Source organism: Astyanax mexicanus, chromosome 25, assembly GCF_023375975.1.
Source record: "Astyanax mexicanus isolate ESR-SI-001 chromosome 25, AstMex3_surface, whole genome shotgun sequence".
NCBI lineage: Eukaryota > Metazoa > Chordata > Actinopteri > Characiformes > Acestrorhamphidae > Astyanax > Astyanax mexicanus.
The window spans coordinates 8,512,681-8,529,377 of NC_064432.1; the positions used below are offsets into that span (position 1 = coordinate 8,512,681).

The 16,697-nt window shown below is 35.1% G+C and overlaps 1 protein-coding gene across 4 annotated transcripts in view; it reads left to right on the top strand.

The window, feature by feature from the left end:
* Window positions 1–9,389: 9,389 nt before the first annotated feature.
* Window positions 9,390–16,697, top strand: part of LOC111189973 (CD209 antigen-like protein C) — an 85,231-nt gene continuing 77,923 nt past the window's right edge. For 2 of the 4 annotated variants that reach the window (XM_049472083.1, XM_049472081.1), the window contains exons 1-3: window positions 9,390–9,631; window positions 11,969–12,229; window positions 13,105–13,229. In XM_049472083.1, the coding sequence (XP_049328040.1) occupies window positions 9,481–9,631; window positions 11,969–12,229; window positions 13,105–13,229 (537 nt within the window). In that variant the 5' untranslated portion in view covers window positions 9,390–9,480. Of the gene's footprint in view, window positions 9,632–11,968; window positions 12,234–13,104; window positions 13,230–13,334; window positions 13,943–16,697 lie in introns of those variants that run through there. The other 2 variants (XM_049472084.1, XM_049472082.1) reach the window with 2 other exon arrangements.

Here is a 16,697-nt window from a genome sequence, read left to right on the forward strand (position 1 = left end):
ATGGCTATTCTTTTATATAAATTTTATTAAAGTTTTTTTTACAAAACATTTAACAAGAAAACAGCTCGTACAAAGTATTTCAGTCATGTTTCATTACATACATTGTTTTTTTTTCTCTATATATACAAAAGTTCAAAACATTTTTAAAATAAAAACAGATATATTTCCAACATCATTCAAGAAATTTTTCAAAATCTTTTCTTCTCTTTTTGATATCAACAAGAGCTTTTTTAAAAACACAGAAACCTGGAATTACGCAATTGTCCATAGCAATTTTACATCGAGTTTTCCACATTTTATTTTTAATGATGCATATCCATAGCCACACAAAGTCAACTTGAGATCTAGAGAGGTTTTTATTAAAGATTCCAAATTTAACAGCTTTTAGATCAAGTGTAACTTTAAATTTAAAAATCTTTTCAGAAGATTCCCAGATTAACTTTGATCTATGGCATTCAAAAATTAAATGGTCTATTGATTCTTCTGCCTGGCAATCTGGTATGGGACATGTCGGGCTGTCTACATTGTAATTCCATTTTAGTAGTCTTTTAACAGGAAGTCTTTCATTTGCTATTAACCAAGCAGTATCTTTTATATTTTCTGTTAGATTAGAACTCATTAGATTTTTTACAGTTTTTTCAGTTTCTAAATTGTTTAAACCTTTATAGCTAGCAATAACACCATAATCGGCTTCTTGTATCATTTTATATATATTCTTATTTGTTTCAGTTATCCAATTTATTTTAAGGTGTTTATATTTGTGTATAAAGTCTATATAAATTAACTTATAATAAGGAGTAGAAACTCGTTTTTTACCACGTTTTCTTGCCCATTGATCTTTATTTCCTGTCCAAGCAGTCTCTCTATTTATTGCACATGCAGTTACTTTGCAGAAAGAGATGTTAAGTTTAAGAACAATATTTATAGCACCTAAACCGCCTTTTTTCCTGTTTTTAAAAAGTAAGTCTCTCTTAGCTATCTCTCTGTAGCTCCCCCATATAAATGTACACATTTTTTTATTGATTTTAACAGCCCATTTATGCGTGGGTGGAAAAATACAGGCTAAAAATAATGTTTTTGGTAAAATAAAGGTGTTCATAATATTAATTCTTGTTTTATAATTAAGTTTTATTTTAGAGTATTTTTCTATTTCTTTCTGTATCTCTTCCTCTTTCTTAGTCCAAGCTCAACACACTGTTTATTGTCAAAATATATACCTAAAATCTTAATTTGTTTTTGTTCTTGGATATCTATAGAAAACTTACTTTTACTTCCTGTATTTCCTATCCACAGACATTCACTTTTTTCTTTATTTAATTCAGCACCAGATACTTTTTCATAGTTATTAAAATGTTCATATATATATTCAAGATCTTTTTTAGATTTAACCAAAACCGTGATATCATCCGCATAAGCAGATATAACATATTTATTGCCATTAAATTTGACACCTTGTATTCTGGAATCGTCTTTGATACATTTTATTAAAGGACTGATTGCTAGGATATATAATGCAGCACTTAGCGGGCAGCCTTGCTTCACACCTCTCGAAATCTCAAACTCCTCTGTTAATTGGCCATTCACATTAACTTGCACCAGAGACTTAACATATAGACATTTTACTAAATTAATGAAACGTTCACAAAAAACATATTTTTTAAGGACACACCATATATATTCTCGTGAAATAAAATCAAAGGCTTTTTTTTGATCTAGTGCAATTATATAAAAGTTTGATTCCTGTTTATTCCAAATTATCTCCCTTAAAGTGTTTAGATTGTCCCATATATACCTCCCTTTAATAGCGCATGATTGTTTGCTTTCAACAATAATACCCAGTTGTTCTTCTATTTTATTTGCTATGATTTTTGCATATACCTTATAATCCATATTCATTAACGTTAAGTGTCTATAATTATTTATATTTTCTTCAGAGCCTTTTTTATGGATTAAAGTTAAAATACCTTTATAAAAGGACTCATGCATTTTTCCATTTTTAATTCCTTCATCATAAGCATGCTTAAGAATTTTTACTAACTGGTATTTACATTTCTTATACAATTCAGCTGGTAGTCCGTCGGACCCAGGGGATTTACAGTCATTTAAAGAATTAATAGCTTTTAAAATCTCTTCCTCTGTAATGTTATTATTTATTTGTCCTACTTGTTGTAATTTTAATTTTTTTAAATATTCATCAATAATAGTTTTATTTATATCTATCTTTTTATACATCTCTTTACATGCCTCTCTAATGGTTACTTTAATTTCTCCGATTTGTGTGACAATATTTCCATTTTCTACGATTTTAGTAATGTTAGAATTTTTTGGAGAGAACTTATAAAATATATTTTCAAGCTCGATATTTTGTTTGTCATCATCTGATGTTGGGACATATATTTTTTTTGCTTCATTTTCATTAATTTGATCTATTTCAAGTTTAATCTTTTTTAATAAAGATAAAAAATATTTAGATTTATATTTTTTCTTTTTTAAATTAATATAATCTCTTACCAATGAACTATATACTTTGTTTCTTTCTTTATGTAGTTCAACGCTTAAACGTTTACTTTGGTCAGCTAATCGTGTTTTAATTAATTCCCATAATTCACCCTCTGAATTTAAAAAATCCTTAAGTGTAAGAGTTCCCTCTATTTGATCGTATAATGTTTTTACCATGTCCTTATTTTTAAGGATAAGTGAATTCATTTTCCAACACCCTTGTGATTTATTTAGCTGACTCCCAAATTGAATTTTGCTTATAATAGTTAAATGGTCAGAGTTTATAATCATTTTAGTTTTATATGTTAGAGTTTTAAAATTTTTATTAATATATATTCTATCTATTCTTGTATTTGTTAAATAACCATAATATGTATAATCAATTTTATTAGGATATACTAACTTAAAAACATCATTAACATTATTTTTTTCCATACATTCTTTAAGAATTTCACCATCTCGAGTAATATTTAAACATGATTTTGCTGAAGTATCTCTTATATCTGTTATTGTATTAAAATCTCCACAAATTACAATTGGAAAACTTACATTTATTATTGTTTCTAATTTTCTAAAAAGGCTAACTTTTTCACTCCTCTTATGTGGAGCATATATATTTATTAATCTAATTTTAATATTTTTAATATATACATCAATAAACAAAAGTCTACCTGGAATAATTTCTCTTTTTTTAATTATATTTACCTTGTTATAGAAAAGTATAGCAACTCCATCTGCTCTGTCTGGTCCGACAGAGAAAACAGAAGTATTTGTACCCCATCTAATCTGAGCTTCGTTCGCATCGGTAAAGGATGTTAATTGAGTTTCTTGTAAGAAAACAATGTCTAATTTTTCTCTCTTAAGTTTATTTAGTTTAGTAGATTGAAACTTCTTTGATTGAATGCTTCTGATATTACAGCTCGCAATTAAGAGAGTATTAAAAGACATACCGCAAAGGAAATAAAATCAACAAAAGGTGCAGAGTTAAGCTGGATCTTCATGAGATGGGTTTACTGGGTCTTGGCTGAAGCATTGAATTTCCACCATCTGTTTCGGTTGACGAATGTCTCTTTCGCTTGTACTCCGTAACAGAGAGAGACCATAATGCGTTTATTTCGTCATTGGTCAGTGTCTTTTGCTGAGTCTTCCTTGGATGTTGAGTGAAACATCTTGAAGCTTGAGGTGTTAGAGAGTCAGAACTGAAGTCGCCTTCTGTGGATGTCTCCCCAGTATTTTGAGTGCGTTGTTTCGATGGTGTTCTTGGGGTGCTGGTCGGAGTTGCAGATTGAATACTTAAAGCTTTGGACTTTTGCTTTTCTTTGTCATGATGTGTAGACTTGACTGTGTGACTGTTATTCTTTGGAGGAGTTACTGGAAAGCTTGAGCTTGGAAGAGGTGGAAAATCTTCATTTACTACTTGTTCTTGGATTCTTGGTCTTGAAACTGCTTGTTCTTGGGTTCTTGTTCTTGGAGCTGTTTGTTCTTGAATTCTTGGTCTTGGAGCTGTTTGTTCTTGAATTCTTGGTCTTGGAGCTGTTTGATCTTGAGTTCTTGGTCTTGGAGCTGCTTCTTCTTAAATTCTTGGTCTTGTAGCTGTTTGATCTTGAGCACTTGGTCTTGGAGCTGCTTCTTCTTGAGTTCTTGATCTTTGAACTGCAAGCACTGTTGGGTCCCTTGATGTACTTTCCTGGGTGTTATGAGGCATTCGGGATCTATTTGCATAAGAGTTTGGGCAATTAAAATAATTATGCCCTTTCTCTCCACACAAACTGCACAAAGGCACACTGCTGCAGTCTTTTGATTTGTGCCCAAGATTACCACATTGCCAACACTTTGTCTCTGAACATTCTCTTGCCTGATGTTCAGTGGAGTTGCATATGAAACATGCAGAGACTTGTCCAGGATAGCTGATTTTGCCAGTATAGGGCCCCAGAGAGACTAAATTAGGAATTCGCATAGTTTGTCCATTTGTTTTCTTCATCTTGACCACATATTTTCTTACTCCATACCATAATCCAAGATTATCTGTTGGTTTAATGACAGGTTTCAAGATTTCACAATATCTTTTCAGATATGTTTCGATGTCTTCGTCTTGAACTCTTCCCGTCCAGAATTTGACGATGATATTCTTGACTTCATCTTCATTTGGAGAAAAAATTTAAAAATCCTTCCATTTCTCAGTATTATTTGTGAAATTATCAATAAAAGTTGAAAAAGCTCTTTGTTCTTTAAAACAAACTTCAAACTCCTTCTTATTGGGAAGTCCTATGAAGGATAAAAGATCTTGAGCTGTTATCCAGTGAGAATCTAAAATCATTCGGCCCACGATGTTCCTCTCAGGGGGGTCATCATGGCCGATGAACTTGAGCTTGACCCAGTGTTTGACTCGTAGAGCTGCAGACGCCATTAGATCTTCTTACTTGGCTCACGCAGACACCTCGCGGTGCTGCGCTGCGTGCTTGGCTTGGCTCCTTCTTTAAAATTGCTCTTTAAAACAGCTTTAGTAGATGGAAAAGAAACCACAGGCTTTCAGTGAAGAAAAAGATGTCTGGGATGCTCGATCTTTTAAAACCGGCTGCTTAGGTCTGCTTCGTTCTTGCCATGGCGCTGAACTCTTGAAAGAGAATCTGTGTATGGCTATTCTTATTATTAATGTACCTTAGCTTCAGCTGTAACGGTCCTGATGAGTGCCAATTTCACCATAGAGCTACACACTGTATACCAACTCTACTTCTTTATCACAACTTTACAACTGTGCTCTCAAATACATTTAGAGACAAGAATTTCTAGTAATTAACTCTTGATGAGTTCAGCACAGCTGTTAACTGAAAGCCTGAATTTCAGGTGACTCTATCTCCAGCCAAGATTTGCAAAACTTAATCTAAGCAAGAGGTGCTCTTTTAAAGAATCTAAAATATAAAACATATTCTGGTTTGTTTGACTCTTTTTTGTTTACTACATAATTCCATATATTTTTCTTCATAGTTTGGATGAATTTAGTATTAATCTACAATGCAGAACATTTAAAAATAGTAAAAAAACACCCACTTAATTTAAGGTTGACTGGAACTGTATCTATACTTTTCTTATAATGTTAAGAATTTGTAATGTCAGCAAGGTTGAGGCTTTATAAAGGTTTTTTTAAATTGTGCAAAAATAAAACTCAAATTAAAATATCAGCTTTTTTTTTTTTTTTTTACAGGAAACACAGTTGGTTCATCCGTAAGGTATATTGTTTTAACGTGACTTTTTCCCCACATGCATGCAAATAAGGTGAATTTACAAATCCCCCAGTAAAACCACTGCTAATCCCTTAATAAATAAATGATAAATAATCCAGCAAAGGTTACCATCAAATACGATTTCCTCTTAACATCAACATAAACTTAAGAGCTCTGTTCTCGACAATAAATAATGAAATAAGGAAATACTTTAAGAAATTATGGTCAGTTAAACTTTTTAAACTTTGAGTATGTCCTTAAATGCAGCCACAAAGACCATCAGAAACATTATGATGGAACTGGCACTCATCAGGACTGCTCTAGGAAAAGGAAGAGCAAGAGTAACCTCTGTTGCACCGGATAAATTAATCACAGTTAACAGCCTCAGAAACTGCTAAAAAAAAAGATAACAGCACCCTAGAAACGAAGGGAAACGAATAAAAACAGAAAAAAAAAAAAAACGTTAAACGAGAAGGCATGTTCAGTCTGACCAAAATTACCGTGATATATTATAATACAGTAAAAAAGGGATCTAGTTTGCCAGACCTAAACCACACTGTTATTATTGTCTCCCTCCCAACAATACAGGGAAATACCAGCATTTAAAAATAACGGAAACATCATTTAATCGTGTTTAAAACAATTGATAATTAATGTAGTTAATACAGTTTAACTTTTGGTAAAGACAAAACGTACCTGCAATTGTGAGAGTGTGTGTGTGTGTTTGTTTTGCTACCTTTGTGAGGACCATGGTGGAATGTCATAATATTACATTACATTTGGCAGACGCTTTTGTCCAAAGCGACTTACAATAGTCAAGTACAATGTAAAATAAGTTTAAAGGTAAAAACATCTTTGGATAGGAATAAAAGGAGGTCAAAGGGGAGTAATAGGATAGAGGAGTGAAGGAGGCGAAGAAGGAAATGAGGTTAGAAGTAGTTAGTGTGTTAGAGGTATTAAGAGAGTAAGTGCTCTTTGAAGAGCTCTGTCTATGAGGACATTTTGGTGGTCCCCACAATTTTGAACCCTTTTTTTTTTAAATATATACTTAATTTAAAAGACTTTGGTCCCTGTAGTTAATTTATGTACTTTAAAAACATATTTGAGTATTAAATAATTTAATTAACTTATTTTTTCATTTATATTAACTCATAAAATTAACATTTGTGAGTTCAACTTAAGTTCATGAGTTGTCAGCCTTTTAACTCTGTGAAATAGACATTTGGAATGAGATTAAATGAACTTCAAACTGTAAGTTATAGCTAAAAGCACATTTGTATATTAATTATCACTAAAAAACTTTATATTATGTGAACATTTATTGTTGTAATTTAGATAAAAAAAATAAAACCTTTATTGATGTTGGATTTAATACATTTTCAGGGTTTTCTCATAAAATACCTGTAAGTGAGTCAGCTGACTTGCTTCAATAATATGCAGTCACACACACACACACAAACACACACGGAGAGACACTGTAACTGTCTCTATCAGCCATATTTGCTGCTAATTCAATATTTCCCTAAGAACTGTAACTGCTGTTTAGATGGAATTACAATAAAAGCCTCTTGACTTCATACATTTATTTGTGTAGTCGAATCAAAAGCAAAACTAGGTATAGAATTATAAAAAGAAAAGTTAAAATATAAAGCAAATATTAAATACAGATTGATTCAGCTTAAGTACTTAAGACAGCAGGTGTACTCAAGTTTCTAAGTTGTTATTATTATTATTATTATTATTATAATGTGAAAGTAAGTCTCATAAGAATAGCAAGAGTGAAAGCACCCTAAATTATTTTAGCATACATTGGCTTGCAAAAGTATTCATACCCTTGACAACTTTTTCACATTTTATCCCCTTACAACCACAAACTTAAATATATTTTATTGAGATTTTACTTGATAGACCAACACAAAGTAGCATATACTAATTAATTGATGTTCATAATTTGTAGTTTCAAACTTTTAATTGAGTGTGATATGCAGAAGTATTCATATCCTCTGTATCAATACTACTTAGTAGAGCTTCTTATATATCTTTTGTGATAGCTTTTTACCAGCTTTGCGCATCTAGAGACTGAGATTTGTGCCTCATTCTTCTTTGTTAAATATTTTTAAGCTCAGCCAGGTTGGATGGAGAGCATCGAAAATGTTAAAAACCATGTATCATTTTTGTTCCACAATGGTGTGCTACTCTCTGTTGGTCTAATCACCTAAAATCTCAATAAAATACATTTACGTTTGTGGTTATAAGGTGACAAAGTGTGAAAAAAAAAATTAAGAGGTATGAAAGCAAATTGAATACATCACAGTTGAACTTTTTGGAGCCTACAGAGAATAACTTCAGTCTTACCTGTCTGTAGGTTCTTCTGTGAGCCGATGTTCTCAATCTCTCGTTTGGCTTCACGTTCTTTAACACCATCTACATTTTCGTAGATCTCCCCCAGATTTCCTCTGCTAATGTCATTACAGTAGATCACATCTTCAGCATCACTCTTAGACATCTTTAAACAAGAGTCTATAAAAGTCTCACTGAAAGCTACTAAAACACTGAAACTAGTGTCTATGTGCCCATCTGCCACTAAGTGCCATCCCACCACACCACAACAGTCTTACTGGAAATGGGATCTAATAGGGAAGTTTCTATTGTACTGGTGTCAGAAAAGGAAGTTCCTCAGGTGCCCCAACCTGTAATACCTGTGGTGAATCTGTGAGTGCAGCTTCAGGTCATCATCCAAACATAGTTCTCCTTTAAGTTTAAAAAAATAGAAATGACATCCAATCCACCCTTTATTGTAATTTTCCTCACCACATAATTGTTGATTGAGGAAGAAAATGAGGTTCCTCCAGAACACGATTGAAAACACTGTGCATTTACAGTACATTCACTTCATAATCTGATTAGCGTAGTTTATCAAAAGTGAGATTATTCAAGATTAAGTTCACAGTGCAGGATTACTGACAACACTTCACAATAACAGATACACCTACATCCTACCCATCCTAGACACACACACACTCAGGAGATCCTTTGTACCGAGAGCCATCAGAATCTTCTCCCAGTGGAGCCGGACACTATTGACTCTTTATTGTACATCCTGTACATTTGCACTCCTGGACACTATTAACTCTTTATGGTACATCCTGTACATTCACACTTCTGGACACTATTGACTCTTTATGGTACATCCTGTACATTCACACTCCTGGACACTATTGACTCTTTATGGTACATCCTGTACATCTGCACTTCTGGACACTATTGACTCTTTATGGTACACCCTGTACATTCACACTTTTGGACACTATTGACTCTTTATGGTACATCCTGTACATTTGCATTCTTGGACACTGTTGATTCTTTATGGTACATCCTGTACATTTACACTAAAAGCACAGTGTTTTCATCGTGTTCTGAAGGAATCACATTTGCTTCCTCAATCAACAATTATGTGGTGAGAAAAATTACATTAAATGGTGGATTGGATGTGATTTCTATTTTCTAAAACTTAACGAAGAAATGTGACTGGACAATAACATAAAGCTGCACTCACAGATTCACCACAGGTATAAGAGGTTGGGGCACCTGAGGAACTTCCTTTTCTGGGACCAGTACAATAAAAACTTCCCTATTAGATCCCAGTTCCAGTAAGACTGGTGTAGTGTGGTGGGATGGCATTTATCGGCAGATGGGCAGATAAATCTGTGTCCGCGTTTTAGTAGCTTTCAGTAAGACTTTTATAGACTCTTGTTTAAAGATGTCAAAGAGTGATGCTGAAGATATGATCTACTCTAACGACATCAGCAGAGGAGATCTAGGGGAGGTCTACGAAAATGTAGATGGTGTTAAAGAATGTGAAGTCAAACGAGAGATTAAGAACATCGGCTCACAGAAGAACCTACAGACAGGTGAGACTGAAGCTTTTCTCTGTAGACTCTACAAAAGTACAAATGTTTTTTTTTTGGTGAATTATTTTTACACTTAATCCTTTTACACTTAATAAGTATTTTTAGTAATTTAGTCATTTTAGTCATTTTCTCATAATCTAACTAAAGTAAAAGTAAGAAAAAATATGTAAATATGAGTAATCAAATACACAACAGTATAGAATATAATACTGAATAGACACAAATTAAAATCTTATACTATTTAAAAAATGAGTAGATACACTTGATGTGTTAGGTAAAACACAAGTAAACACAAAATACAGTTTTTAAATCATGTGTGAAAAAAGTGTTTGTCCCCTAAACCTAATAACTTAGTTGGGTCACCAAGATTAAAACAAGTAAATGTGTGAATAACAGCACTACTGAGGTAAACATGTGAGTAAAAAGGCACTACTGAGGTAAAAATATGTTTAGAATAGCCTTGCTGAGGTAAATGTATGACTAGAATAGCACTGCTGAGGTAAAAATATGATTAGAATAGTAAACCTAAGGTAAATGTATGACTAGAATAGCACTGCTGAGGTAGATGTATGATTAGAATGGCACTGTTGAGGTAAATGTATGATTAGAATGGCAATACTTAGGGATATATACAACAGAAGTTGAGGTGCTAGACTAGTACTGTCTGCAGGTTTCGTCACTAGAGATTTATAAAATGGGGGGGGGGGGGGGGGGTCTAGGAGTAAGCCTTTCACCCATTTTTTTTTTAAACAAATTGTCTAATAGCAGTAAGTTTAGTAAAAAAAAAAAAAAACACCGTTCTAGTTTGTTTTAGTACCGTTACTGCCCGCTCCCACCAAAAATCACTTGTTTTAATCCCACACCCACTAATACAGACAGAGCTATAACATAGTTAGTTTAACTGTAACCCGAATTTCTATTTCTAGGTTAATTAAATAATCTAATGCTCAAAACATGTTTTAAAGCGCTAACCCTAACCTCAGTGACCAAAAGTAAATATTTTTTTTGTTTTGATTTTCTAATTGAAGTATATTTTTGTGAAAAACATAAAAAATCCTTTAAATTTGTGGGGACCACCAAAAGGTCCTCATATAATAGTTGTGAGGACATCTGGTCCTCACAAAGGTAGCAAAACAAGCACTCACACACACAGCTGATGGCACATTTCGTCTTTCCAATATTTTCTAAAATGAAAAAAATATTCTGGTTTGTTTAACATGTTTTAGTCTACTAATTAAATACATATGTTTTTCTTCATAGTTTAGATGACGTTATTATTTTAAATGTATTCATTTTAAAATAATAATAAAACACTGTATTAAGTGTTACATTTTATAGAATCTATACCTAATACAAACTTACTGCTATAAGACAATTTGTTTAAAAAAAAAAATTGGGTGAAAGGCATAGTCCTAGACCCCCCCCCCCCCCCCCCCAATTTATACATCTCTAGTGACGAAACCTGCAGACATCATACATCTACCTCAGCAGTGCTATTCTAGTCATACATTTACCTTAGGTTTACTATTCTAATCATATTTTTACCTCAGCAGTGCTATTCTAGTCATACATTTACCTCAGCAAGGCTATTCTAATCATATTTTTACCTCAGTAGTGCCCTTTTACTCAAATGTTTACCTCAGTAGTGCTGTTATTCACACATTTATCTCAGCAGTACTGTTCTAATCCTACCTTAAATTCTGCATTATTTTAATCATACATTTACCTGAGTAATGATATTTTATTCACACATGTACCTCAGCAGTGCTTATCTAATCATACATTTACTTCTGCATTGCACTGACTATAACTCCAACCTCAGATCCCCTACTAGTTAACCAGCTCACCTGAACAAATTTACCTGGAATTGACCTGAACACACACCATTTCGAGACCACCACGCCCATTGGTGTAGATATATTCAAAATAATTGTTGCTATTAAAATGATGCTGGGGGAAGGCGTAAAAATGGACTGTTGGCAGGGTGTAAGATTGCAATGAGCATCACAATGCACAGTAAGATTGGCCGGGGCTCTAAGATTAGTCAGCGACCAGTTGTCGACCACTTTGCAATGGCTCAATGGTCTTTCAGTAGTTTTAGGGTAGATATAATCTGTATATCTGTATCTTGTAGATGTTGTCATGCAAAATTATAGAGAATGTTTCTTTGTATCGAGCAGCAAAATACGTTTTTAAAAATGTTAATATACTCTAACATTGCACAACACACTGCACATTCTGCAACGTGACTTTCGCACATGTGTACGCTGTGATATTGATGCTAAAACGATATCTTGTGCAGCTCTAATGTTTTTGTATCTATTCATGTGTGTGTAGGGCGAGATGCTCAAGTGAGCAGATGCTACAGACTGGCTGCAGTGGGCCTGGGATTGCTGTGTGTTCTCCTGCTGACTGCCATCACAGTGCTGTTGATCCAGTTCAACCACCTGACTGCAGAGAGAGACCAGTTACAGACCAGTAACACCAACCTGACTGCAGAAAGAGACCAGTTACAGACCAGTCACACCAACCTGACTGCAGAAAGAGACCAGTTACAGAAGGAGCGAGACAAAGTCGTAAGAGGACTTGGGCTTTTTGGTATGTGAATATCAGATTAGTAATTTTCTGTTGTATTACTTGGCATTATTTTAAATATTAGGAACATTCACTATTATTAAATACTGTAGTTGATTCTTTAACCTTGTGCTAAGTTCAATTTGACCATCTCACATTCAATCCTCTCAAATTTGACCTCCTCATACTCAACCCCCTCACAGTCAACCCCGCTGACATTCAATTCGCTCACATTCATCCCCTCACATTCAACCCCCTCACACTCAGTCCCGTCACACTCAACCCTATCACATTCAGTCCTCTCACACTCAACATCTCACGTTCAAACCCCTCAACCTCAACCCCTTCACAATGAACCCCATTACATTCAGCCCTCTCACATTCAACCCCCTTACACTCAACCCCTTCATATACAACCCCCTTACACTCAACCCCTTCACATTGAACCCCCTTTTACTCAACTCCCTCACATTTAACCCTCTCACATTCAAACCCCTCAACCTCAACCCCCTCACAATTAACCCCATTACATTCAGCCCCCTCACATTCAACCCCCTTACACTCAACCCCTTCATATTGAACACCCTTTTACTCAACTCCCTCACATTCAACCCTGTCGCATTCAACCTCCTTATACTCGACCCCTTCACATTCAACTGCCCCACACTCGACTCTCTCACATTCAACCCCCTGACATTCAACCATCTCACATTCTACCCCTTACACTCAACCTCCTCACGTTCAACACCCTCATACTAACCTCCCTCACATTTAACCCTGTCACAATCAACCCCATCAAACTCAACCATTTGCCAGCCACTTTTATATCTACAGGAGTTTATTAGATGTCTTCTTATCACAGTGTTTAGAACTTAACCAAATGTCTTCATCTTCTCTAGGTTGGAGTTACTTCAACTCCAGTCTTTACTATCTCACAACGAACAAGAAGACTTGGAGCGGAAGCAGAGACGAATGCAAACAGAAAGGATCAGACCTGGTGATCATCAACAGCAGAGAGGAACAGGTGAGAAAGATAGAGAGAGAGAGAGAGAGAGAGAGAGAGAGAGAGAGAGAGAACAAGAAAGAGAAACCATTCATAACCTGTTTCCCTGTACACCCACCATCACAGGAGTTCATCAATAAAACTTTCCTCAGCACTGAAGCCTGGCTGGGTCTGACAGACACCGCCAACGAGGGGGACTTTAGATGGGTGGACGGCTCATCTGTGACCATTCAGTAAGAGACACTGAACTGATCTCTGATCATGATGCATTTCTTCATTGGTGCTTTCTGAAGATCTAATTCTGTGTGTTTCAGGTTCTGGTGGAAAGGAGAACCCAATAATTGGGAAGTAGATGAGGACTGTGCTATAACCGGCTTCAAGAATTCTAAATCTGATATATTAACCTGGGCTGATTATCCCTGTGGAGTCAATGTATATGGGCTCTGTGAGAAACTGCTTTCCTGAAAATATATGGCAAAATATATTTGTGTTCGGGAGAACCTAATGATTATCAAAATGAGGACTGTGCTATAACCAGCTTCAAGTATTCTAAATCTGATATATTAACCTGGGCTGATTATCCCTGTGGAGTCAATGTATATGGGCTCTGCGAGAAATTGCTTTTACTGAAAATATATATAACAACAAAAGGAGTAATCTAGCTTGCTTTTTAAACATACAGTATCCAACATAAGTGAGCACTGTCAATAGATGTACTGTCCTCTGCAAATAACTCAATACACAGCAATTATATATACAGTGGTGTGAAAAAGTGTTTTCCCCCTTTCTGATTTCCTGATTTTTTTTGCATGTTTGTCACACTTATATGTTTCGGAACTTCAACCCAATTTAAATATTAGTCAAAGACAACACAGGTAAACACAAAATGCTATTTTTAAATGAAGGTGTTTATTATTAAGGGAGAAAAAAATCCAAACCTGCATGGCCCTGTGTGAAAAAGTGATTGCCCCTGGTTAGCCGGTTGGGCCAACAACTGCAACCAAGCATTTGCAATAACTTGCAATGAGTCTTTTACAGCGTTATGGAGGAATTTTGTCCCACTCATCTTTGCAGAACTCTGCCATATAGGCTATTTTGCCCAGTCTCTTTCTGATGGTGGAGGCATGAACACTGACCTTAACTGAGGCAAGTGAGGCCTCCAGTTCTTTGGATGTTGTTGTGGGGTCTTTTGTGACCGGCCGGCCACTCCTGGCAAGGTTCATCACTGTTCCATCTCTTCCCCATTTGTGGACAATGGCTCTCACTCTGGTGGAAATGGCTTTATAACCCTTTCCTGATAGATCTTAATTACTTTTTTTTTCCTGAATTTCTTTGGATCTCGGCATGATGTGGAGCTTTTAAGGATCTTTTTGTGGACTTCACTTTGTCAGGCAGGTCCTATTTAAAATATGTCTTGATTGAGAACAGGTGTGGCAATAATCAGGCCTGGGTGTGGCTAGAGACAGTGTACTCAGGTGTCAGAAACCACAGAGACTGTGTGTTTTAACAAAGGGGCAATCACTTTTTCACACAGGCCCATGTAGGTTTTGATTTTTTTTCTCCCTTAATAATAAACACATTCATTTAAAAATAGCATTTTGTGTTTACCTGTGTAGTCTTCGACTAATATTTAAATTGGTTTGATGTTCCGAAACATTTAAGTGTGACAAACATGCAAAAAATCAGAAAGGTAGCAAACACTTTTTCACACCACTGTATTTAGCTGGCTTGCTCAGCTTGATCGCAGGGCAGTTGCTATTTTTATGCTTGACCTTCCACTTCTTCAACCTTTGCAGCAATGCTGGTAGCACCTATCGGTATATTGTGTAAAGCTAATCTCTGGATATGATGCGAAATATGTGCACTCAACTTCTTAGTTCATCCCTAGTAAGGCCTGTTCCGAGTAGAAACTGCTTTGGAAACTTGCTCTATGACCTTCTTAAACCCTAGGCCATCTTTGTGGAGAGCAACAATTCTCTTTCTCACATCCTTATAGAGTTCTTTGACATGAAGTGCCATGTTAAACATTTGTCAGCCAGTATGAGGGAATTGTACGTAAAGTACCGAAATTTAACAGACCTGTTCCTTAATTGCACCTGGAATCTTGTAACTCTAACAAGTGACTTGACACCAGGGGTGTATACTGACACAATTAGGCACAATTTGGGTATGTTCACTTTGAGATGTACTCACTATTCTAAGTGCTCTAAGTTATATGCAATATTTATTTCTAAGTAAAGTATTGTCCAATAAAAAGATAATAAAATATTTGCAAAAATTCGAGCAGTGTACTCATTTTTGTTGGATACAGTATGTACTGAAAGTCACAGTTATCAAAATGTAGAAATATCTCAATGTGTTTGCTGGTTTCTGTTTAATATGTTCGATCTTTTAGGCAAATAGTCCTGATTTTTACACTGTAAAAAAAACACAATGAAACAATTGTTTTTTTTTTACAATATGCTTCTGGCAAACAATGTTTTTTAAAACCTCAGAGAACTACAGATTTATTATCTAAATAGTTTGGAGATGAGACATGACCTCTGGAGTTCTGTGAATATTTTTTTTTTAATCAGCAGAAGTGTCAAGTAACCTTACTTAAATAGAAATTTTGTTATTATACTTTACTGGAGATTAAGTTTAACTTCTTATATTTAAAAAACAGCTATTAATTCCTATTACATTTTAGCTTGTTTATTTTTCCGGCTTTGCATCGTTCAAAGAAAACCCTATCCAGATAATTTGCTCCATTTGGATATAGTGAACTTAATTATGGTTGGATGAGACGTATAAACATATACCACTTCAACAGTTTATTGGTTTATACTGTGATCCATCAGACCCACCTGTTTACAACTTGAAAGCGTCAAGGCTCCCTAATAAAATAATAATAATATCTAAAAAACAGAGTATAATAAACTCTTACTACCATAACTTTACCCTGAAACTGTGATTTAGGCTTTACAAATATAGTATATGAACTTCTTACAGGAAACATGCTCTAATATTGTGCTTCTTTTGTATTGTTACCTTTAAATATACACATAAGAGTAGCACGGTTTGACAGGGTAGCACAACTCGATAGAACACCTAATCACTCGGTTTGCCATGTGGGCGTATCCGTGACAATTTTGCATTCAAATGAAGCAACAGTTGTAGTCAAACATAAGTTTAAGATTTTTAATCAACCTCACTGTGATCTATATTTCTATAAATCCGTTTTCAGTCTTTCCTTCGTGGTTGAAAGGCAGCTGTTCTGTGTGTGTGAGGCTCTTAGGGGTCAGCTGAACACAGCTGAACTTTTTGCCAGAGGGCAGGGCTGCGCTCATGCAGCCGCTTTCTCTATTTAAATGAATAGGATGCGCTGTGCTGGTGGACAAGGAGAGGATGCGTCTTTCTTGCGGACGCGCCGCACTAACACTAAAATTTGATTTCAAGTCTGAGGCCACAAAATATCGTTCTGGGGACTGCGAGTTTGAGACCCCTGAT